At 37.4% G+C, this 22,788-nt stretch overlaps 2 protein-coding genes across 4 annotated transcripts in view; one reads left to right on the top strand and one right to left on the bottom strand.

The window, feature by feature from the left end:
* Positions 1-11,424, bottom strand: part of LOC139969781 (NHL repeat-containing protein 3-like) — a 16,246-nt gene extending 4,822 nt beyond the window's left edge. The window contains exons 1-2 of the mRNA XM_071975043.1: positions 11,173-11,424; positions 1,063-1,225 (exon numbers count right to left, since the gene is read on the bottom strand). Of these exons, the coding sequence (XP_071831144.1) occupies positions 1,063-1,225; positions 11,173-11,421 (412 nt within the window). The 5' untranslated portion in view covers positions 11,422-11,424. The remainder of the gene's footprint in view (positions 1-1,062; positions 1,226-11,172) is intronic.
* On the top strand, positions 11,374-22,788 carry LOC139969780 (prostaglandin reductase-3-like). Of its 3 annotated transcripts, none has more exons than XM_071975041.1 (12): positions 11,374-11,507; positions 11,930-12,089; positions 13,270-13,360; positions 14,092-14,190; positions 15,328-15,466; positions 16,135-16,163; positions 17,497-17,571; positions 18,369-18,440; positions 19,586-19,647; positions 20,486-20,588; positions 21,734-21,919; positions 22,649-22,788. In XM_071975041.1, exons 2-12 carry the CDS (start codon positions 11,935-11,937, stop codon positions 22,712-22,714), a joined length of 1,077 nt encoding a protein of 358 aa, XP_071831142.1. In that variant the 5' UTR covers positions 11,374-11,507; positions 11,930-11,934; the 3' UTR covers positions 22,715-22,788. The 3 variants fall into 3 exon arrangements, with proteins under 3 accessions (XP_071831142.1, XP_071831141.1, XP_071831143.1); XM_071975040.1 differs by having other exon boundaries at positions 11,415-11,551; XM_071975042.1 differs by lacking the exon at positions 11,374-11,507 and adding an exon at positions 11,529-11,660.

Raw genomic sequence — 22,788 nt, 5'->3', positions numbered from 1 at the left:
TCCCCTTGCATCGGGACTGTGACTGTGTGATCATCGTCAGGTGTGTATCACCATTCCCGAAGGGAACAGATACTACACATGATCTTAGCCAAAAGAAGACAGTATTGAATATCATCCAAGGGTGCTCTGCGCAGTTTATATCATGAAGTGAAAAGAACATGTTTTTGGTTGAAATATAAGAACTTATGAAAAGATGGATTTTTAAAATTAATTTTTTTTCGGACTTCACTGCTGACGTTGTCATTAATTTTTTCCTAAACAAATGGAGCATTACAGAGATTTACATATTTAAGAAGCTGATCATCTTGAAAACTAGTATAGCAATAGTAAAATTATATTCCAAATTATTTTAATCACTTTTTCCCTTCAGTTTCAATGTGTTAACATAATCTCATGGTACCTATATTCAAAACAGAATCTATCTTTACCTGCCTGTATAGGCTTACCTGCTCTTAGCCTTGGTTCACTATACTTGGCCAAAAACTGGAACTTTCTTCCTAGTCACATTCATGGCCATAATTCTTTAGGTTCTTTGAAGAAAACCTTTAAATACTAATTAATTAATCACTATGTATAATTTTCAGGCTTTCTGTTCTCGCTCTCAGCTCTCTGTGGACCGTTTAGCTATTCAAAATACCATTAATTAAAACAACCATACTAAAACAACGATTCCTTGACAACCATTCCTTGACAAGATAGTGAGATGGGGTTCTCAACTAACATTTGTGAGATGCTTTTCTTTTACATGTTATTGTCCCAATGTCTGCCATGGGCATATCCCTTTTCGGTGTTAAAACTTAACATAGTCAGGACTTGAGATTCTTAGCATTTGATCAAATATCAAAGCTTAACTTAAAAGCTGGAAAGTAAATGTTAAAAGTTCAACAGTGGCTTGACTTTAACAATCTGATTGGATATTTGGAGCCTCACTTGAGAAAAATCTAACATTTTCTCACATTTGAAACATTTATTGAAATTATAATCAACCTGAATGTATTCTTCGGGTTGGATTGATGGCACTCTACTTTAATCATGTAAATTCATTTTTAAACATTTGCCTACCATTTCCAACATCAGTGGCCCAAAGGGTATACCTCTCAAGCCCAGTGTCTGCATGAAAAGTCAAACCATGAACTTGCTCCAATGTGTTGCTTTTGATTGGTAACGTCTGTATATAATCTCCACTTTGTGCAAATAGTAAAATGCTTGAACTCTCTTTATCTCTCTGTAATTGATATGAAAATAATGCACAGAGAAAGTCAATACATTAGTTAGGCCCAGTTAAGGCTAGATGTGATGTACTAATCCACTATAGGATTTCCCTAATTTAAGGTAGTACAAATATGTTATGCAGTTCAGCGTCAATTCAGATAAACAGTCAATCCAGATAAATATTTAACTCGCCATATAAAGCCAGATGTAACTGGATATGTAGTCAATCCAGATCAAGTTTTATCTGGCCCAGATATGTGTGCCATAAATTTTTACCAGATAAATTTTTTTATATGAGCCATATAAAACTTCATTTTATATCAAGTTATATCTGCCCAATTTATTATCTGGCCAGATATAAATTCCAGATCTGGAGCAGATCTGGCCCAGATCTGGATTCTTATATCTGACCCAGATCTGGGATTTCGGTAAAGGGTAGGTTACATAACACAAATTTGTTTGAGGCCTAAATGTTAATACAAAAAGTTGACTTTACAATTACAGTACATTAGGACCATTTTCCTGTATTGCTGAAGCCTGAAGGACCTTTCATCATGGGGTGGGTGTGTTGCTGAAGAACCTTTCATCATGGGGTACCAATAATGACACACATTCATAAATTTCATGATTTGGTCTCAGCAACGGAAAGCAGATAAAACTATCGATTAAAACTAGATGTCACTAAATGTAAAAAATGAAAGAAATATCCCCATATTATTCTTGCAATAACTTTGTTATTGTTATAGTTGCAATAAAACACAAGTATATATGGTCATACTAATAAGTGAATTCAGGACTGTGCCAGATTAGGCATCCTGCACAGCTTCATTATTTTGGGAAAAAAGGCTAACATGACTTATATATAAAATTTTTGTCAAAATATGTGAAATGCAGGTTTTCATATTGTTAATTACATTTCATACACATTAGCAAAAACCTGGATGTCCATGTACAGAAATGTGAGAAATTGATTCAATAATGAGTAAATATTTGCTGGTTCCAGGCCTGGTGAATATAAACCTATTATCTTAATATTTTCCATCAATTAATTTAAAACCCATCACAATGCAGGATACACAATTTTCACAGTTGCTGATTAAGTGCCTAGGAATGAGGCTTCAAGGTAACTGGTATTGACACTAATTCTTTGAATTAATAATTCTTCAAATTAGTTTTCATTAATTTAAATTTTATTAATTTTAAATGCAAAATGTTAAACTTTTTAATTTATTTAAATTTTATAAATTTAAAATAAATTAATAATTTTACTTAAATTAATTCTTGAATTAATTCTTTGAAACTGAAGGGTGCATGAAACATACAGGATAGTCTACCAAGAACTTCCGCTGGTCTTTGCAGTACCACACTTGGCATTTGTGTGTGATATACAATCAACCAAGTAATTGCAGAATACCTCGCAACTTTGAAGCAATTATCTCCAGACATTTAGTGTTGACTATGTAGTCCATTAAACCCAATTAATAATGTTGTGTATTGTAGGAAAATTAACGTTATTTTTGGTCTAAAGCTTTTCATTAAACAACACATTTGTGTTGAAGAATCCTGAAAGGTATATTTATAAACTGATATCCTTCGTGTTTCCCATAATGTATATTACAACACTGTCCTCACCAGCAAACCTTTCCTAAATCTTTTAAATTTAAGATTTTTGGGGGGAATATTCTGTCTGCCATTGGGGGCTTGGGTTCCTGTGATTTTAGTCTTGGGGGCGGGGGGAGGGCGGGGGAGGCGGGGCTTTTACCCCACCGAAAGTATGCAGAGTTGCAACCCATGATCAGGCGCGGCGGAACGGAAAAATTATTGGGGGGGCTAATATGTGGAGACTATCTAAGCGGAGCGCCACCATCGGTTGGCGCGGAGCGTACAAGAAAATTTGGGGTTTTTCAAACCCCCCAGATGGCCGGAAACGGCACTTCCCGAGCGTTTTATGCTGCGAATACCTAGCCCTAAAACATGGGTCTCAAGCCTGCAATTTCTCAGATTGCACGTAAAAATCTGTAAAAACATTGTAATTTGTATATTCGATGGTGTTTTAAGAGAGTATCTATTACTCGACGTGTACTGGCAAAGACGTTTTTGAGTGTAGTAAATTACTACTTGCAATTAAATGCAATAATGACAAGGGCGTCGGAAGCTATTTTTGATTGGTACGGCGGTTCAGAGTGTCGCCAACAATTATCGGAGGGAAGTTTGGTAGGTCAAACAATGCTACGCGCCACCATGATTGGCGCGTAGCGTAATGGAGAAAATTTTGAAAATATGCCTGACAGATTGCAGGAAATGGCACTTCCCGAGCTTGAAAACAAGACCCCTGCCATGCCAGAGTAGTCACACTTAGCCTACTTGCCGTCATCATTATTGAAAATTATTGAAACATATACCTCCGAGATTTTTTTTCCAATTTTTAGTCCTACTTTTTTTTTTTTTTGCGTCATGAATATTGGTCCGGCGTTCACCGGACCTGCCCGTACCGGCTCCGACGCCCATGAATTAAATAAATGTCATAAGAAAAAAACAGAAAGCATTTCTTAATGTCAACAAATGGGTAATTCCAAAACCATGTGCAGTTGCCAACAAATTTCTATGACCTAGCACTGCCATCATGTCATGAATGCATGTACCCTATACAGTATAGGTGACATGCTAATATTGTGTTTTTGTTCGTTTAATAATTGATTGCGTTTAAACATAAAGCCATGTTCCACGCCTTGTGTGTACTCATAGTGTGAACGCAAATTTTGATGAGTGTAGCGTTTAGCTTATTACAAGAAGACGCGGTTGGGGTGACAATGTGGTCTATAGCCAGGGGACGGGCCGAGGGTCCCCCAGCATTTACTAAAATTAGTACACCTATATAGTTTACGTGTGCATCGGACAGATCGACAAGTGTGCATTGAAAAATGGGCAGATGCACGTTTCGGAGCCTTGGTAAATATTGGGGGGGCTTATCATGCATTTGCCCCCTCAACTTTTTCATTTGGGGGGCTGAGCCCCCCCAAGCCCCCCCGGTTCCGCCGCCACTGCCCATGATCACCAAGGTAGTTCTTTATCCCAATGTGCTTTTTCAAGTGACAAGACTAAGAAATACTACAAGACACTCGCTTTAAAAAACCTTCTTTTTTTGGTTATTTACTTTTTCATAATTAAATTGACTCAAGTAAAAAATCATCACAGCACCACACATCATTCCAGGACTGATAATGAAGTAGAACTGTGAATTAATAACGAAAACTTCTGTCGGTACTGCCTTGGCAGTAGTTGGCTAAAGAGTAGATCATTTTAAAGAAACAAATTTCAAAATTTCCCCAACCTAGGGTGGTATACTGTAACATGCATTGATAGGATTCAAAATAAACACAAATTTTTTAGAGGGTGTAGCCATTGCCCCCCAAAAAATCAATCACAACCAGTTTTGATAGACTAGTGGTAGCATACATAATGGAGTGAGGAGGGTTTGTAAACAAACAAACACAACTAATAATCAGAAGGAACTCTGGCACATCCATGTTCCTGTTGCTGAAATATAAAAAATGTATGTTTATGATGCAACACTAGTCTACTTTCCCTAAAATCTTAGAGTATAGTTTTAAAGAAATGTACAAACTTTCTCAAAGATTTAATTAAAATTCTTATTTTCAAAAAATTATTAAAATTTTTAAAAAATTTAAATTTAAAAAAAATAAATAAAAATTATTTAAAAAATTATTATTAATTAAAATATCATATAATTGATTTATTGTCGAAACGTTAATTTGGTACTTCATTTTTCTTCTCTTTTCTTTCTTCAGGGAGTCTTCTACATTGTTAAGCTATTGTATGCTTTATAGAAGACTTCCTTTCACATTGTATATTTGCATGTGAAAAAACAAAATAAATCAAATCAAATCAAAGATTTCATATTGTTAGCACAGTGATAAAGTAGTGCTCTGACACTGAACAAAAAAAAAAATCTGATACATTTCAAGTCTTGTTTCTATTTTACTAATGTACTTCCATTCTGAGGTTCAAATATTAGAAACAAGCAATATTTCTCAACAGATTCAGTGGCGCAGTTGGTAGTGCTCTGAAATGCAAAGAGTCAGACAAATGTCATGTCTGGGGTTCAATTTCAGGCTGAGGCTTTTAATTTTTTTATCTTTTCATCATTGCAAGTCATTCCATTCTGAGGTTCAAATATTACAAACGAGCAATATTTCTCAACAGATTCAGTGGCGCAGTTGGTAGTGCTCTGAAACACAAAGAGTCAGACAAATGTCATGTCTGGGGTTCAATTCCAGGTTGAGGCTTTTACTTTTCTGCTCTTTTCATCATTTCATTTCATTCCATTTCATTCAGAGGTTCAAATATTAGAAACGAGCAATATTTCTCAACAGTTACAGTGGCGCAGTTGGTAGTGCTCTGAAATGCAATGAGTCAGACAAATGTCATGTCTGGGGTTCAATTCCAGGTTGAGGCTTTTACTTTTCTGATCTTTTCATCATTGCATTGCATTCCATTCTGAGGTTCAAATATTACAAACGAGCAATATTTCTTAACAGTTTCAGTGGCGCAGTTGGTAGTGCTCTGAAATGCAAAGAGTCAGACAAATGTCATGTCTGGGGTTCAATTCCAGGTTGAGGCTTTTACTTTTCTGATCTTTTCATCATTCCATTCAATTCCATTCTGAGGTTCAAATATTAGAAACGATCAATATTTCTCAACAGTTACAGTGGCGCAGTTGGTAGTGCTCTGAAATGCAAAGAGTCAGACAAATGTCATGTCTGGGGTTCAATTCCAGGTTGAGGCTTTTACTTTTCTGATCTTTTCATCATTCCATTCAATTCCATTCTGAGGTTCAAATATTAGAAACGATCAATATTTCTCAACAGTTACAGTGGCGCAGTTGGTAGTGCTCTGTAACGCAATGAGTCAGACAAATGTCGTGTCTGGGGTTCAATCCCAGGTTGAGGCTTTTACTTTTCTGATCTTTTCATCATTCCATTCAATTCCATTCTGAGGTTCAAATATTAGAAACGATCAATATTTCTCAACAGTTACAGTGGCGCAGTTGGTAGTGCTCTGTAACGCAATGAGTCAGACAAATGTCGTGTCTGGGGTTCAATTCCAGGTTGAGGCTTTTACTTTTCTGATCTTTTCATCATTCCATTCAATTCCATTCTGAGGTTCAAATATTAGAAACGAGCAATATTTCTCAACAGTTACAGTGGCGCAGTTGGTAGTGCTCTGAAATGCAAAGAGTCAGAAAAATGTCATGTCTGGGGTTCAATTCCAGGTTGAGGCTTTTACTTCTCTGATCTTTTCATCATTGCATTGCATTCCATTCTGAGGTTCAAATATTACAAACGAACAATATTTCTCAACAGTTTCAGTGGCGCAGTTGGTAGTGCTCTGAAATGCAAAGAGTCAGACAAATGTCATGTCTGGGGTTCAATTCCAGGTTGAGGCTTTTACTTTTCTGATCTTTTCATCATTGCATTCCATTCCATTCTGAGGTTCAAATATTAGAAACGAGCAATATTTCTCAACAGTTACAGTGGCGCAGTTGGTAGTGCTCTGAAATTCAAAGAGTCAGACAAATGTCATGTCTGGGGTTCAATTCCAGGTTGAGGCTTTTACTTTTCTGATCTTTTCATCATTGCATTCCATTCCATTCTGAGGTTCAAATATTAGAAACGAGCAATATTTCTCAACAGTTACAGTGGCGCAGTTGGTAGTGCTCTGAAATTCAAAGAGTCAGACAAATGTCATGTCTGGGGTTCAATTCCAGGTTGAGGCTTTTACTTTTCTGATCTTTGAAGAAGGTGGAAGTATAAATATAAGAAACAAAATTTATCCAGTGGGAACCAAAATGGTGTAATGGGTAGCTCTGTTACCTTTGAATCATTTGATCATCCTGCCAGTGTGGGTTCAAGTCCTAGGCGAGCAATCGCTGCAAAAGGACTTTGCTGGATAGGCTTTCTGATACCCAAAACCCTCCCCCTCCTCCTGACAAGGTCACTTGGTAGGTGAGGGCAGGTAGGTGGTGAGGGTAGGTAGGTGAGTAAGGTAGGTAGTGTGAAGGTAGGTGAGTTGCACGGACCCCCTGACTAGCTATCTGCGCGGACTAGGTGAGTTGCGCGGATCCCCTCCCCCCTGACTAGCTATCTGCGCGGATCCCCCGGATAGAGAACATCTTTTAGAGAAAAAAGTACTAAGTCCCAACAGTTGGATGTTTAAATATTTCTTATTCAAACAAATTCAGTAGTCCACCAGTGGTCTGGTGGTAGAACAAAAATTTTTGGAACACAAGGTCCCTGGTTCAATCCCCACTTCTGCTTTGCTTTTGCAGCAAAGGAAAAGAAAGAAAACTCACTGATTTTGCACACTTTAGCAGCTTACAGAGATAAACATCATCACATGCATAAAATTACACCCACTTAGAATCATAAAAGTCATCAACAACAATATCCGTTCATGGACAGTTTTCCACCCCAGCTAACAACCCTTCAAGTATCTCTCCCAAGTTGTCCTAATCAAGTCATATTACCAAGTATATTATTTACTGTTTAACAAAGTTTGCAATTAAATCATGATGGTTGTTAATGTTACGTCAAAGTAGACATTTGACCCTAGAATCGTTTCCATGTATGATTCTAAACATGAATATTGCTATTCAAAGTTTTAAAGGCATATCATTAAATTTCTACAGCAAACAAGTAATAGAATTGTCATGAAACACAGACCAGGCAAAGGCCTAACATTGTTTCTTCTTGTCTAGCAACTCCCTGACAAGGACATTAACAAAACAGGGCAACTACAGCCTACAGGAACCTTGGGCTATCTAAACCTAGCTAAAAATTGTGTACAGGATACTGAGACATTACATCTCTGCATAGACATGACCAAATGAGAATAATACATTTTAAAAGAATAGCAAGTCTGAAAATAAAAAATATGATACAAGCTTCATAAACAAAATCAAAAAATAATCACAAGGGATACATCAGTGAATGCTATTTTAAATCATAACATTCAACAGCATTTTGGATTGAATTATGGTACAATGATGTCAAGCTTTGTGTGATAACACATTTTGCAAAATGAACTTCTCTAAATCAGACTATATTCACAAACTCTTTTACCTAGTCAATAAAAGAGGGCGGTATTTTATTTCCACTGAATCACATACTTTATTAAGCCTCAGATTTCCGCATACAGGTCTTTAAAAGCAGCAATTTACTTCTGATTTTGTTCAATTTTTGATGCTGTTTGATTCTACGATCTCATTAAAGATACATGATGATAAGTCTGATTTTCAAATTAGGAGTTGAGAAATGTCAAAACAGGAATTTCAGGAAGTTTAGAATTATGAAAGAGTGTCTGGGTGACAAGCTTTGAACAACTGAATGTTGTATTTCCTGCGTACAAGTTCGCTAATACTGAACAAAATATCTGGGAGATTGCCTAAGTTTTGACCATTTGCAATTTTGTAAATGTTCTGGGAACTGCAGACCAAATTCAAGTTAGGTGGTTTAAAGGAGGTCTTTCTTTTACCATTTTTTATTTCATATTCAAGGAAGGGGTACAGAAAGGATGTATATATCAGGTATTACATAATCGCTTTGCCCCTGCATGTTTTTTTTTGGGGAGTGAAAGCTATAACTTTCAATCAAACGAGGACCAATTCATCCGCCTAAATTCCACTTTTCAAATCTTCCAATTGCATAACTCGAATGAATGTAAAAATTTTACACGCCATTTTACAAGACCATACGTTTGCCAGACATACAAACATAAGAATATATTAGAAAAATGCATTATTTCATTTTTGTTGCTTTAAAAGCGAAACAGACAAGTTATTTACCAACCTTGGAATGTTTGTAGTGCATGAGTCAAAAATGCGTAAAAAATATAGAACAAAGGTAAATTAAATTAAACTTTTTCTGCTTAACACACTCGGTGTCGTCCTGTGTATTGGCTACAGTAGCATCGCTGAATTTGACTGAAGTTGTTTAGCTACTGTCGATGTCTTCTCAGCACCCTTTCTGGTACCCTTCAGCTTCAGTGTCGCTTTCATTACTGGAATAGGATCTTTCTTCCTGCTTTTTCCTTGTCTAATTTGTTCTAAACTTGTTTTTCTCTTTCTTGCTTCCTTCTCGTTCAGCGCGAGTGTTTTCTCCTGTTCAGCCTCGATGAGATGGGCTTTACATGGGCTGCTGGTCAAATTTCGCGCACCTGTCATCGTGCTCTTCCCCTTAGTTGATGAAGTGTTTGATGTCTTAAGAGGAGATGAGATATCCATGGGCATGATGAAACTGGGTGACTTTCTCTGCTCTTGGTGGTGCTGATGTGCCCTGTTGATCGGGTACATACTCATCTGTTTCTTCCATCGCTGTGTTCGAGTCTTCAGACTGTAGTTCGGGCTTAATAGGTGGCTGGAAGTGGTCGATCCGTTACATGGACTGCAGCAAATTCGTGCTCCTGGAAGATGTCCCGGTTCAAAGGGTATATTCCCGTTTTTCGGAAGCCGTTCGCTGCATTCTGAGCTGTTACAGACTTCAAGTAAGATTTGTTTGAATAAACGAGCCACTTGGAATACGGTGACGTTCCGGCCAGGATGATTTTCCAACCATTGTTCGATTGCCCTCGTGTAAACAGTGGACAGGGGCTTCATGAATGCTACATCCAGCGGTTGTTGCAGATATTGATGGCTACAACTATGAGAGGAAAACACTTGCTATGGACTACCAGAGCTAGCTGCTTGATGACAACAAAGACATTTGCTCTCGACAACCTATGTTTGCATAAAATCCCCACAAATCTCCGACCACATGGTAGCCTAAAATCACAAAGAGTCAACATGGAAATCTAGACTAACCATCTGTTTCTTTGCTCAAATTATGTCACAGTTAACTGGCATTAAAAATATGCACAGAATATTTTCGTTAATGCTGCTATCTTCGACCACATGGTAGACTAACATCACAATAAGTCAATTGGAAAATCTTGCCTAACCATCGGTTTGCAAACCAAAGCATAGCCTTGTTTACAACTTTCAATAAGCTGAAAAAGGGCAATCTTTTGGAAGGTATATGCTATGGTTTGAAGAGGGAATTTAGTATTTTACGTACACTGTTGCTGTTGCGATGGATTGAAGGTTTCAATTTTTAATAGTTTTCACGGGTATAATATTTTTGTTTTCTGTGTTGAGTTATTTTATCTACACAAGAAAAGGAATCATTTAGAATGACAAAAACTTGAGATATTAAGTAATTGAAACAACCATCTACAACTACAACAAAGTTATTTAATGAAATCTTCCGTATTCGCGTGCCTTGATTAATCAAAACATGCAGACCTACGAAATTATTGAAATCATGAAGGCACTTGAACAGCAGTTACGTGATTTTTCCCCCAGAAAATGGGTACCCGTTTCGTGGGTTTTCGATTCGGGTACCCAAAAGTTCGGTCGGGTACCCTACTTAGGCCTAATTACTATGGGACCTCATTGAAAAGAAAATTTTTTTGTGATAGCCTCAAGTATTATTAGTTCTAAAAACATAATCAGATTATCATTATTTTAATTTTAACTGTTTGTGAAAGGGAATTTCTGAAGGGTAATTTGGTTACCTAGTTTATACAGTGGTGTAGCCAGCTACAGCAGGGAGCTTTGTGTACCAGGGTATTCTGCAATCAAGCCACCACATCCACTAAAAAACAGTACATACATAGGCTAGGCTTAGGCCTATGTAAAGTTAAGATACACTGTTGAGAATCAACTTGTAATGTAAAGGGCATATTTCAATCACTAGTGCGGGTGTTGGATTGTTCCTTACTCCTTGTTCTACATCACGAGTAGTTCCTTTATAATTATACTTATAGACATAAAGGGCCTCTGGTTTTGGCTCGACCATGTAAAGCGTTACGCCTAACTTAGGATAGGCCAAACATTAGGCTAACCTTTGCGACAAAGACGGAACCAGTATATTGGTTTACTGCGACTGAAAATATAGGAGCAGAAAAATGTGATGAATCAATCGGCCACGACTCATCAAGCTTATATTTGACTTCTTGAGCCTTCACAAGATGCAGGAGAATTAAATGACACAAGATGAACAGAGCAGCGTTGAAGATTGTTTTCGACATTTCTGCGGGTCTGAATAACAACCAAATGTAATCGAGGGTGTACGGAATATTAATACTTTCCATGAACCTCGTGTTATAGGCGGTTCATGAAATGTAAACAAACCAATTCACAAAGTCATTGTCATTGTCAAAGCATTGTTCCTAACCTGGTAAGCGGTAACCCAATGCTCGTCAAAGCATTGTTCCTAACCTGGTAAGTGGTAACCCGATCATACCTGAAGATAAACTAATTAGTAATTAATTTTGGCGTTGATGTTAAAATAGACTTATATCCTCTACAATAAATGTAAAGACTTGTGCAGGTAACTTGTATTCCAATTTACTTTTAGCAATTGTTATGACACCTTTACGGCTTTAGTTAGGGACAATGCTGCGTCTGGGAATGTTGAGGTCTAGCCTTATTTCTATTGATAGCAGTTTCGCTATTAATATATGTTACGCTATTGCTCCATCCAATCCCATCTATACCTTCTGGGGCAGGTGTCTCAATTGGTGGGTGCAGAAAGCTGGCATGTGATTGAGTGAACACACTAGCCGAATTATAATGTAAATAAATTATTCTTTTCAAAAGCTGCAATGACAACTATCAAGAAAATGATGGCAGCCCTACCAAACATATATCGAAAGATTACAGTTACCAAACTGTCTAATAACTTCAGGGAAGCAACTGAGCTACAAAAAGTTGATTTTCCCTCCAATATCAAAGATGACCACATCGTCATTAGGAACAGGTAAGTTTTACTTTGATTAATTTACTGTTCTATTTTGGACCAACCCCATGGCAAGTTCACTTTTTAATCCTTATAAGCTTCTTATTCTTTGCCCAATCTGGTTAAATTCAGCAACTAAATATGCTAGCTGGGATGACTGACAGGTGTCAAAGCATGAATGCACTAATACAATCGTGGAACGTTTCAATTCAAGTAAGATATAATCATATTATCATAATCCACATTGTTATAGAGCAGGGTTGTCCAACCTACGGCCCGCGGGCCACAGTCCGGCCCGCCGCAGGGTTGCGTCCGGCCCGCCAGAGATGCTCTACGGTGCGAAATTTTAGTGAGCAGATTTATTGATAGCAATTTGAAGCTATCAATCATTCGAACCTTCTGGGTCCAAAAAACTGCATACAGGTCAGTCTGTGTGACACTCTCTCAGCGGAGGAGGAGGGGGGGGGGCTGCTGAACTTTATTCATCTGTTTTATCAGGAAGAAAAATAAATCAGTGCAGAGATTTTGTTGCCTTGGGCTTCGGGCAAAAAAAAAGATCGAAAAATCGAGCGTAGGGTTCATGCGGCCCCCTCCTTCATCATAATCATTCCATGTGGCCCTCCTCTGCAAAAGGTTGGACAACCCTGTTATAGAGACTATTATAGGATGTCTTTTCGCCCCTGTACTGTACGTGATTGGAACTATCTATCTGAGGAGTCTATTAGGGCCCAATCTGCTGAAGCTTTTAAAACCCTAATCCAGTTAGACTAATGTCCACCTGTCAATCAAGTGCATGAGTCTTCAAAGTTGAAGTTAGCACTATACTGGAAGAAGAAGAAGAAGAAGATTTCCATTCAACATGAAGTAAGAGACTGCTTGGTGTATCCAAAATATGAGCTGCTTTCAAAAGGATCCAATTTACTGTACAATTGATTTTGAAGAAATTAAAATTACATCCATAATTCAGGTCAGTAAGGAATGGAATTCTGATAATTTGTATTAGTAACACCAAGAAGAGCAGAAAGTTAAGGTAGGATTTTAGATTATATTCAAGATGGTGAAAGGAATTTGATCCCCTTCCCCCCCCCCCCCTCCTATCTATATCTTCCCCTTTCTTACCTTCCAGTTAATATCTTACATTGGCATATATACAGATTATCAGAATTGTGTGTGCAGACAAGTTTGCTTTCCCATCCTACAGATACTCAGGAATTAATGCCTCAGATGTGAATGTAGCAAATGGACTTGGTGGATACACAGACTCTCCACCACCTTTCAATGTCGGTTTTGAGGTAAGGCATTATGAACCCCATTCATTGTACAATTGTAATGCGTACCATATATACAGTAGATAGCAAACAAACTCCCTAAACATATTTGTTCAGATTTGCAGGGAAGCTACATAGTCACATGATAATGCAAGAATTAAGAAAAAAAAGAAGAACATTCTAGTTTATCTATATTTAATTATATTATATATTTGCGTTTTTTATACATTTTTTTTTTATAACATTCTAGTTAATCTATATTTTATTATATTATATATTTGCGTTTTTTGTATAGCGCTTTGTACCAGCGATAGGTCTCAAAGTGCTTTACAGACGTTATATTACCCCTGGTCAATGATAACCTGTCCTGTCCCAGAGACAATCCCTCCAGTCGGCAGCAGTTGTATACTGCGCCCAATGACAAGTTACGTCACAGGTACCCATTTAAACCCTTGGTGGAGAGAGGCAAGTGAGATAAAGCATCTTACCCAAGGACACAACGTAAGGAACTAGGCAGGAATCGAACCAGCAATCCTTGGATCACAAATCCGACACCTTAGCCAATTGGCCAACACGCTCTCTCATGATTACGTAACCATTTTGCAAAAAGTTCTGCCTACTTTTTGAATTTGAAGAGCAGATGAGTGAGAGAGGAGGGAGTGGGTGTCAGAAGGAGTTGAAGTAAACCATAATTTTACAGAGTTGATCAAGCCTCAGTGACTGCATTTGTTTCTGTTTTTATCTCCCTCATAAAGAGCATTGGTGAAATTGCAATGCTAGGCAATGGAGTGAAAAATCTCAAAGTTGGTCAACCAGTTGCTGCAATGACTCTTGGATCACATGGGGAATACCAGGTAGATATCCAACTTAAATTAAATCTGCAATAAGGAATCACATAAATGATTAGTGTAGAATTTTCAACATTTCTGAATATATGTGTTGGTGTATGTGTAATAACTTGATCATTGAAAGCCCTTATGGAATGGTGACACAACAGGTTGGTGTGAATTGGGCAGGGGTGAGGCCAGATGGTAGTTATCGTCGTTGACTCAGCCAAACTTGAAGTTTGAATGTTTGAGAATGTATTAACTTTTGTTTGGAACTACCTACTTAATTCTTAACAGTTTATTTTTTTAAATTTTTTTTTTTTTATTTACTACGTTTAGGGTTCTATTTTTTATCGTTTAGTATTTGGGTGTTTGTTACTATCTGTTTTAGGCTTTTACAATAATTGTCTTACTGTACTATAGTTTCTCATACTTATTTATATTTAACATTGACTATGATTTAATCTATTTTACTATTTACATACTTCTCAAATTGTTTTGGACTATATGCGTTTTAGTTTTTAGTATCGTTTAGTACGGGTGTGTTTTTTATATTGTTGCTTTTGGCTTTTACATTTTTTGCCTTACTGGTTCCATATAATATTTAATATTTTGGTTTATGTTACTATTTGTTTTTAGGTTTTACGTTTGTAAAGCGCTTTGAGCAGCTTTGCTGATTATGCGCTATATAAATATCACTTATTACTTATCATTATTAACAACAATTATAACAATGGAAAATCACAGTGTAAGTGTACAGAACAAGGTTAAGCATAAATTTGTAATTTGCTATTATTAATTTAATTTATGATCCTTTTACCCGCATACTACTGTTTTACTGAAATACTAGGAATAAGCAATTTATCAACTGATTATCAGAACTCTCATTAGTAAACCAAACAGTGTCGGCATATTTTAGTCTGTAAGACAATTCTACAATCTAAACTTTCTGAGCTCTCAGCGGTGATGATCTTGTTCTCTTCGTAATGGCAGCAATTTAACCATGAAAGGTAATGTGATTCAGGAAATGAAATGAACTTCTTTTCTTAGTTTAATGGCTCAAGGTTGGTGATGATATTCAATATATATACATTTTATCTACCTCAAAATAATGCTAGATTTTTGCTTTGCGCTTGTATTTTCTCTTTGTTTTTCTTGATAAAGGAGCTTCCAGCCAAGTTTGCCATTCCTCTTCCAGATGTGAAACCTGAATACCTGGCCCTGATGGCCAGTGCAATGACTGCAGACATGGCCTATCAGGAATGTGGACCCCTGAAAGCTGGACAGAGTGTCTTAGTCACAGGTGTGCACAAGTAAACCAATTTCCTAAAAGGTTCACAACTCTCTTTAGCCTCCTGTATTTAGCTTACTGCTGTATCTCTCTTGAAAGTTCTCCAAAGTTTGACTTTCACTGATCATGAAAAATTATTTCTTCTTCTTCTTCTTAATTTCAACCTTTTGCCTAATGTCCAGAGAATAATCTCTGTTTTCCAATCTCTATCCAAGACAATGCTCACAGATTCCCAACTTATTTGATGATTTGTTAAAATAAACGATATTGTCTATTGACGTAGTGAGTAATGGCAGATTCATTGATACCCGGCCATTTCAGGCCATTGGCCAAATATCATGACGGACCCTTCTCAGGATCTGTAAACAATATCAGAGAGTTAAAGGTCGTTCTTGGTTTTCTTCAAATTTTTGGTTTAAATGGTTTTTAATTGGTTGCGTAAATTGTAGTTTCTACTTCGTGGGAGGGGTGAGGGTGGGAGGAGTGAGGGTGGGAGGGGTGAGGGTGGCGGTGAGGAGGTACGTTGATTCCTGACCTTACCATTCTAACGACCTCTGCATTTACGTCCAACGTTTGAAATTTGATCGTACGAATAAAGAAATCATCGTCAGTCCCAACATTTTACTTTCTTGTATCAGAGAGTGTGTTAAATCATTCCTTATTGTTTATGATTGTTACAGCTGCTGCCGGTGGGACTGGACAATTTGCTGTGAGTTTTTCTCTTGCTCGTACATCCTTTTTTTTTGTATGTTTTTTTTATTGGAAACCCTAGGTTTTCTTCAAATTTTTGGTTTAAATGGTTTTTAAATGGTTGCGTTATTATTGGTTTTTAAATGGTTGTGTAATTATTACATTATATTCACACTGGAAAAGGGTCAAACCTTTCAATAAAAAGACGTTCTGCTGAACAGACAATGAAAGGAATGTCAGATGGTGAAAGATGACTAAATTTACATCTGTCAACTACATGTGTATACTTGAGGTTTTCCAACAGATACCCATCTAGGCCCTGGAGCTAGTGACAGAAGATTTTTGTATTTTTTTTCATATTTTTTTTTTATATAAGGCCTTCCCAAAGACTCGAAGCGCTTTACAATATTACCCTGGTCAATGATAACCTGTCAAACATAGGGACAATCCCTCCACATTGCAGCAGCTAAACCGTGCCCGGCTAACAGATTTATCTCACAGGTCGCCATTTATACACCTGCTGGGTGAAGAGAGGCAATAGAGATAAAGTGCTTCGCCCAAGGACACAACGTAAAGATCTGGGGCCAGGACTTGAACCTGCAATCCTTAGATCACATGTTCACTGCCTTAACCACTTGAACACAACGCTCTCACCTGAGATTTCACCCCACCTCAACCACAAAGTTTTGACCCATTGGGTAGATGGGGTGCAATCAACTGGCTGGAAGGAGACTCTTATAAGGAGGGGGGGTCTGGAAACTCCTTTCCAACCAGACATTTTGCCAATTCTGTATTTATATACTGTTGTATCACTTTGTATTGACAAAGTATGGTCTATGGGTTAATATATGGGATGAATTGACACATCTGGAAGGGCCCTCCATGGGTTTCTGAGGTCCTGGGGTTTCTGAGGTCCAGGGATTTCTGAGGTCCAGGGGTTTCTGAGGACCAGACCCAACCTCTTGAGTGCTGGAGACAGACTTTTTGCAAATTAGTTAGATGGTCTTAAAAATAAAATCTAAGTGGTGAAAGCTTCTGTCACTAGATCCCAGACTAATTGTATTTTTGACCCATTATCCTTCTTGTTAGAATTTCCTGTTTGAAAAACGTAAGAAAGCAATTTTTAGCTGCAGGTGTCAAGAAAGTAGACTCTAATAGATATAAAACCTGAATCATGCTTGTAGGTGAGAGATATTGATTGTCGTTCTTTATTTGGTCAAAGTATCATAACATACAGCATAGTAAATATTTAAGCTTATACTCACGACTGTGTTAGGGTTAGAGGTTAGGGTTAACCCTAACTCATGACTGCTTTATGGAGAAAAAGAAATGTTTTCCTTCTTTCTTTACAGGTTCAACTCGCTAAGCTAGCCGGTTGCCATGTAATCGGGACTTGTTCTACCGATGAAAAAGTAGAATTTCTGAAGGTTCGTACATTCTTGATTTCCATGAGTAAAAGTTTCAGGTATTATCATTTGATGAGACAAAAGTTAAAATGTACATATAATGTTTAAACATATATATAATGATTAAACATACATATATAATGTTGAAACATTTAGACAATGTTTAAACATACATATATAATGTTTAAACATGTATACAATGTTTAAACATATGTATAATGATTAAACATACATATATAATGTTTAAAAATGTATACAATGTTTAAATATATACATAATGTTTAAACATACATATAATGTTGAAACATATATGTATTTTAGGTCCTCCTGCAAGCAGGAACTCGCGAAGAAGCCTCATTGGCTTATCAAAGCTGCAAGCTGACCGAAGTCAGTCTCTTACAGTCATATTTAACGTCCATGATTATGAATTGTCAATTGTCAACAACTCTGTAACTGGACGACATACATTAATCTTGAAGTGACTCGAACCGAGGACCTTATGATTGGAAGGCACCGGCATTAACCACTGAGCTGACACCCCTATATATATAACATCCATATATATAATGTTTAAGCATACATATTATGTTTAAACATATAGATAATGTTCAAACATATATATAATGTCTCAACACACATATAATGTTTAAAAATATATATTATTTTTAAACATACATATAATGTTTGTAACATTTGGAAATAATGTTGAATTTCACAATTTTCTTCATTATTCAACCATTATAATGAAATAATAACAGATTATTTGGATTGAATCTTGGCTCTTTACTTGCTTACCTAAATGTTTAACCTCATTTCAGACATTAGGTTGCGATCGACCAATCAACTACAAGAAGGAAAATTTGAAATCTGTTTTGAAAAATGAATATAAGGTAAGATTGTCTACTATTGTGCATAATAACTTTGAAGCATTTTTTTTATCATTTTATTTAGTGATTGTTTTTTACACCATTCCATAACCAGACACGTAGCCAGGGGGAGTGATCCCTTCCCCCCCCCCCTCCTTTGAGTACCCCAAAAAATAAAATTTAACTAAAAGCAGGAAATATCATTAAAGCCTTCTTTTCAGCTTGAAGGAAGCTAAGCGACCTTTCTCAATCTTTCCTCTGAAAGTTCTTCTGCTACGTAATACAATACTCTTATTAATGTTTATTTCCTGCAACGTGGGAGGCATTTTGGGCTTAAAATTTCTCTGTACATCATGGCAATCATTAAGTGTTATAATGCTCCCTTTGTGAGAAGTGCCCTTTTAAAATACTGCTCCCCCACCCCCTTTCAAATTTCTGGGTACATCCCTGCCAATAACAATGCAGTCCTTAAAATTGACTGGTTTAGATTGTCTTCAACTCCAAAATGACTTCAATGTCCAAAATGATTTCAAAGCTTAGAACGGGATTTGAACCGGTTACCTCACGATTTCAAACTCTTTCCTCTGCCATATACTGAGTGATCAGATTCTTAGTGTGATGGTGATCCTTAAAAGTCATTTCTTTGCTGAGGGCGCCAGTCAGGTTACAAGTCGGTCTGTTACTTAAAGGGTGTGAAGACTCGCGCACAAAGAAACGTCTAATGCCGGTAATCTGACCAAGTTTCGAATGAGGTGTAACAGAAGTGTTGGACACCACCATCGATCCCAGAAAATACACACACAGCTTGCTACCATCGGTAATTAGACACTAGTGTACAGTCAATACATACAGCTACGGTCAGTACCCACAACACAGTGTACATATCAGCGATTGACATTTCAGGTCTAGATAAAAGATAACAAGGTATCACGTTTCATTATTGTCTGCATTTTGTAGCGACAAGAAGAAAACTTCACTTGCGAGCAACGGAAAGTTAACTTTTTCAGAGCGCGGCACGCGGTTTGGGGCGAGTCTTCAATGCCTAACCCTGACCTATTTCGAGGAGATAAAAAAAATAGGCAGATTCAGAAATACGTGACTAAGAAATATATCAAATATATCAAACATGTTTCGTGCTATTTATTACAAATCTTTTTCTCACATTTCAGAAAGGCGTGGATGTGATCTATGAAAGTGTAGGAGGAGATATCTTTGACACCTGTTTCAATGCGTAAGGTTTTTGTTTGACTGGAATGAGACATGACAAATAAAAGTCATGTAATTCTGATATTTATCAAAGGACACTAATATCTCAAGGAATTCAGTTGTTGATGGGAAGACATTTTTCATCATTTATAAAATAATGAGAAACTGTATTAAGTCAAATCGGGGGGGTCTCACCAGTTAGAGACAGGGGCGTCGGAGCCGGTATGGCAGGTCCGGCGAACGCCGGCCCAATATTCACGGCGCCAAAAAAAAAAAAGTAGGACTAAGAAAAAAAAATGGCAAAAAGTAAGGACCAAAATGAAACAAGCAAGTAGGCTAAATGTGACTACTCTGGCATGGCAGGGTCTTGTTTTCAAGCTCGGGAAGTGCCATTTCCTGCAATCTGGGAGGCATTTTTTCAAAATTTTCTCCATTATGCTACGCGCCAACCATGGTGGCGCGTAGCGTAGTTTGACCTACCAAACGTCCCCCTGATAATTATGATAGATGGCCACACTCTGATCTGCCGTACCAATCCCAAATAGGTTCCGACGCCCCTGATAGAAGTTGAAAAAATATAGATGTAAACTTTTCTTTAGGCTTTATCAAAGTTGCCTTTCTTGAACACAGATTTATATCTTTATATTCTCTCAAATTTGTTCTTCAAAGTACCGAGTGATTTTACCAACCAACTGATCTGTTCTTTGTGGAACAAAATGAAGAAAGCAAAATATAAACAACAACAAAAAAAACACTGTTACATCAGTTTTACGTTAGTTTCATAATACAAGCTAGCAACCTGATTATAAAGAACTCTAAACAACCAACTTACGTTTTGTTTTTTTCCCGCCTTTTCTTAACAGACTGGCCATATATGGTAAAGTGATCGTGATAGGAGCCATCTCTTCTTACAGTTTTGATGCCAAGGTTCACAACTCGCCCGTTCTACCTCGTTTACCACTCACAGTGAGTTCGAACTGAAATGAAAATTGTACTCGTTATTACTTTAAATCAGTATTTATTATTTAATATATTTATTAAATTTTGATTCAATTCTCCAAGGAAGTCTCAGTGATTTCAGAGACTGCAGCTGATCAAGTTTGGTGGAAGTAGAAAGAGTCGATGACCACATGCTAACTGAACAGATGGTGTTGTCATATCGCCCCGGCCCCCCTTCTACGTCCGCAAAACTTGATACCCTGCAGTCGCTGAAATCACCCAGGAATTTCTTCGAGGAATCTCTAAAGGACACTCTTTGGGAAAAGTAGCTGCATGTACACTAAAATTTACATAGTGTGACTAACATACGATTCTTACAGCTCGCACATTTTAGCAAGGAAATAGCGGAAGAATCAGCCATTTTACCAAATATTTCTTAAAGAACCCCTCTCTTGTATCACTTGCTAACATCTTGAAGCACCACACCTGTAATAGTACAATCAAAAATGTGGTTGCACACCCCTGCCTATCCCTACACCTTAGTGGTATAAGAAGTAACAAATCTGTTTCTATAATATAAGATTTCTAAATCACTTGTTGATAGCTAATTTACTGTGTCTTTATAAAGATATCTTAAGGTAGCATACACCCATTAAAAGCCTCATTTACTTACAAAATAAATTACAAGAGTAATGTGGTCTAGATAGAAGTTCTCACTAGCTAAGCACTACCCATCACTGGATAGCTGACAAGTTGGCCTTTCATGGTACCATCAATTTTCCGTATCATGACCATGCAGATTTTTTTGCTACCAGAGCCCGAAGTTTTTGTCACTTGTAAACAAACCTCATTACTCAGTCGTAAACAGTTTTCGTACTCTGCTCCTGGGAGGGCTAAAGTGGTCTAAAAATGCCTCAATTGACCCAATTTTGGCACCACAAGTACTTCCACTCATGCTCTTGAACATCCAAGTCACAAAAAAACAGATCCTAATTGATAACAGGTCAAAAAAAGTTGTTCTCCTGCTCCTTATTGGCACTTTTCCTGAAGGAGAACACTCGAGAGCGGATTGATATAGATGCCAATAGGAGTATGCCACCTTAAAGTATATTTCAATCCCACAATGCCATTCTGTTTATCTTTCAAAAGTTTCCCATTTCTCTGTTCACCAGTTACTGATGAAGTCTGCATCCATTCACGGATTCTTTCTGTTTCGATACGCTCACAAGTATCGTGAATCGATGATGAGATTAATGCAACTATATGGGAGTGGTCAGCTGCATGTCGCCATGGACAACGGCAAAAACTCACCGACGGGACATTTCCAGACCTTAGAATCCGTCTACGATGCAATTGACGTAAGTGTAATGCTATGACAAGCTTGAAGAAACAAGTGCTTGAATTCACCTGGGAGAACTGATAAATTCATAGAGCAAAGGAAGAGGGGATTGGGGAGGGTGAGGGGGTTGTACAAACCTTTCTCACCCCCCCCCCACAAAGAACTTATAAAAATAAATATAAAAAGTAGTTATAAGCACTCCCTTGCATGTAGACCCAATTTATAGTATGACCAGTCAATGTAAGTGTATTAATTGTAAGACAAAATGGAAGAAATATAATTGCATGAATTTTGACTCGAAGAACTGATGAATTCCTAGAGCAAACCAAGTGTGGATGCAGACGTTTGGGGAGAGGGGGTGTACAAATCCTTTTCAATCCCGACACCAAACAATTGTTCAAAAAATTGCACCTTGACCCAATTTATCATTAATAAATGCATCTGAATGCACCATTTAAGTTCTAAAAACTTTACTTTTCTTATGGGAAGACCATCCAGACCTCCCTACCACCACCCACACCCCCACCCCACCCCCTCTTAAATGGGAGTCTACTGCAACGACCACAGGGACACGCCTTGGAAAATAGCGGTACCCATGTAGGTAATGTTATCGTATTGCTGTAGGTCAATAAAAAGATGTTTGAAGTAAAGAACATGAAGAAATGTGGATGATAATTAAAACGTGAGGGCTCTGTTAACGTATGATAACGTTGACTGATAATAATTTTACTGTTTGTTTTACTTACAGTACATGTATTCCGGCCGAAACGAAGGAAAGATCTACGTGAAGATTGGAGAATCTTCTAAACTCTGATCATCTTCAGAGGGGACTAACAATCAGTCAAATCTACGGAATAATTTCAACGCCAAAGAACTGGTCGCCTTAAT

The sequence above is a fragment of the Apostichopus japonicus genome, chromosome 7 (genome assembly GCF_037975245.1).
Source record: "Apostichopus japonicus isolate 1M-3 chromosome 7, ASM3797524v1, whole genome shotgun sequence".
In the NCBI taxonomy this organism is placed as follows: Eukaryota; Metazoa; Echinodermata; class Holothuroidea; order Aspidochirotida; family Stichopodidae; genus Apostichopus; species Apostichopus japonicus.
The sequence above is the reverse complement of the archived record's forward strand: the minus strand, read 5'-3'. Positions and strand labels throughout refer to the sequence as shown.

Excerpts from the sequence above, each read along its gene's own strand:
- LOC139969780 (XM_071975041.1), top strand. The coding sequence starts at position 11,935 with ATGACAACTATCAAGAAAATGATGGCAGCCCTACCAAACATATATCGA. Across the intron at positions 13,361-14,091 it reads CTTTCAATGTCGGTTTTGAG|AGCATTGGTGAAATTGCAAT; the intron begins GTAAGGCATTAT and ends TCCCTCATAAAG. Across the intron at positions 15,467-16,134 it reads ACAGAGTGTCTTAGTCACAG|CTGCTGCCGGTGGGACTGGA; the intron begins GTGTGCACAAGT and ends TGATTGTTACAG.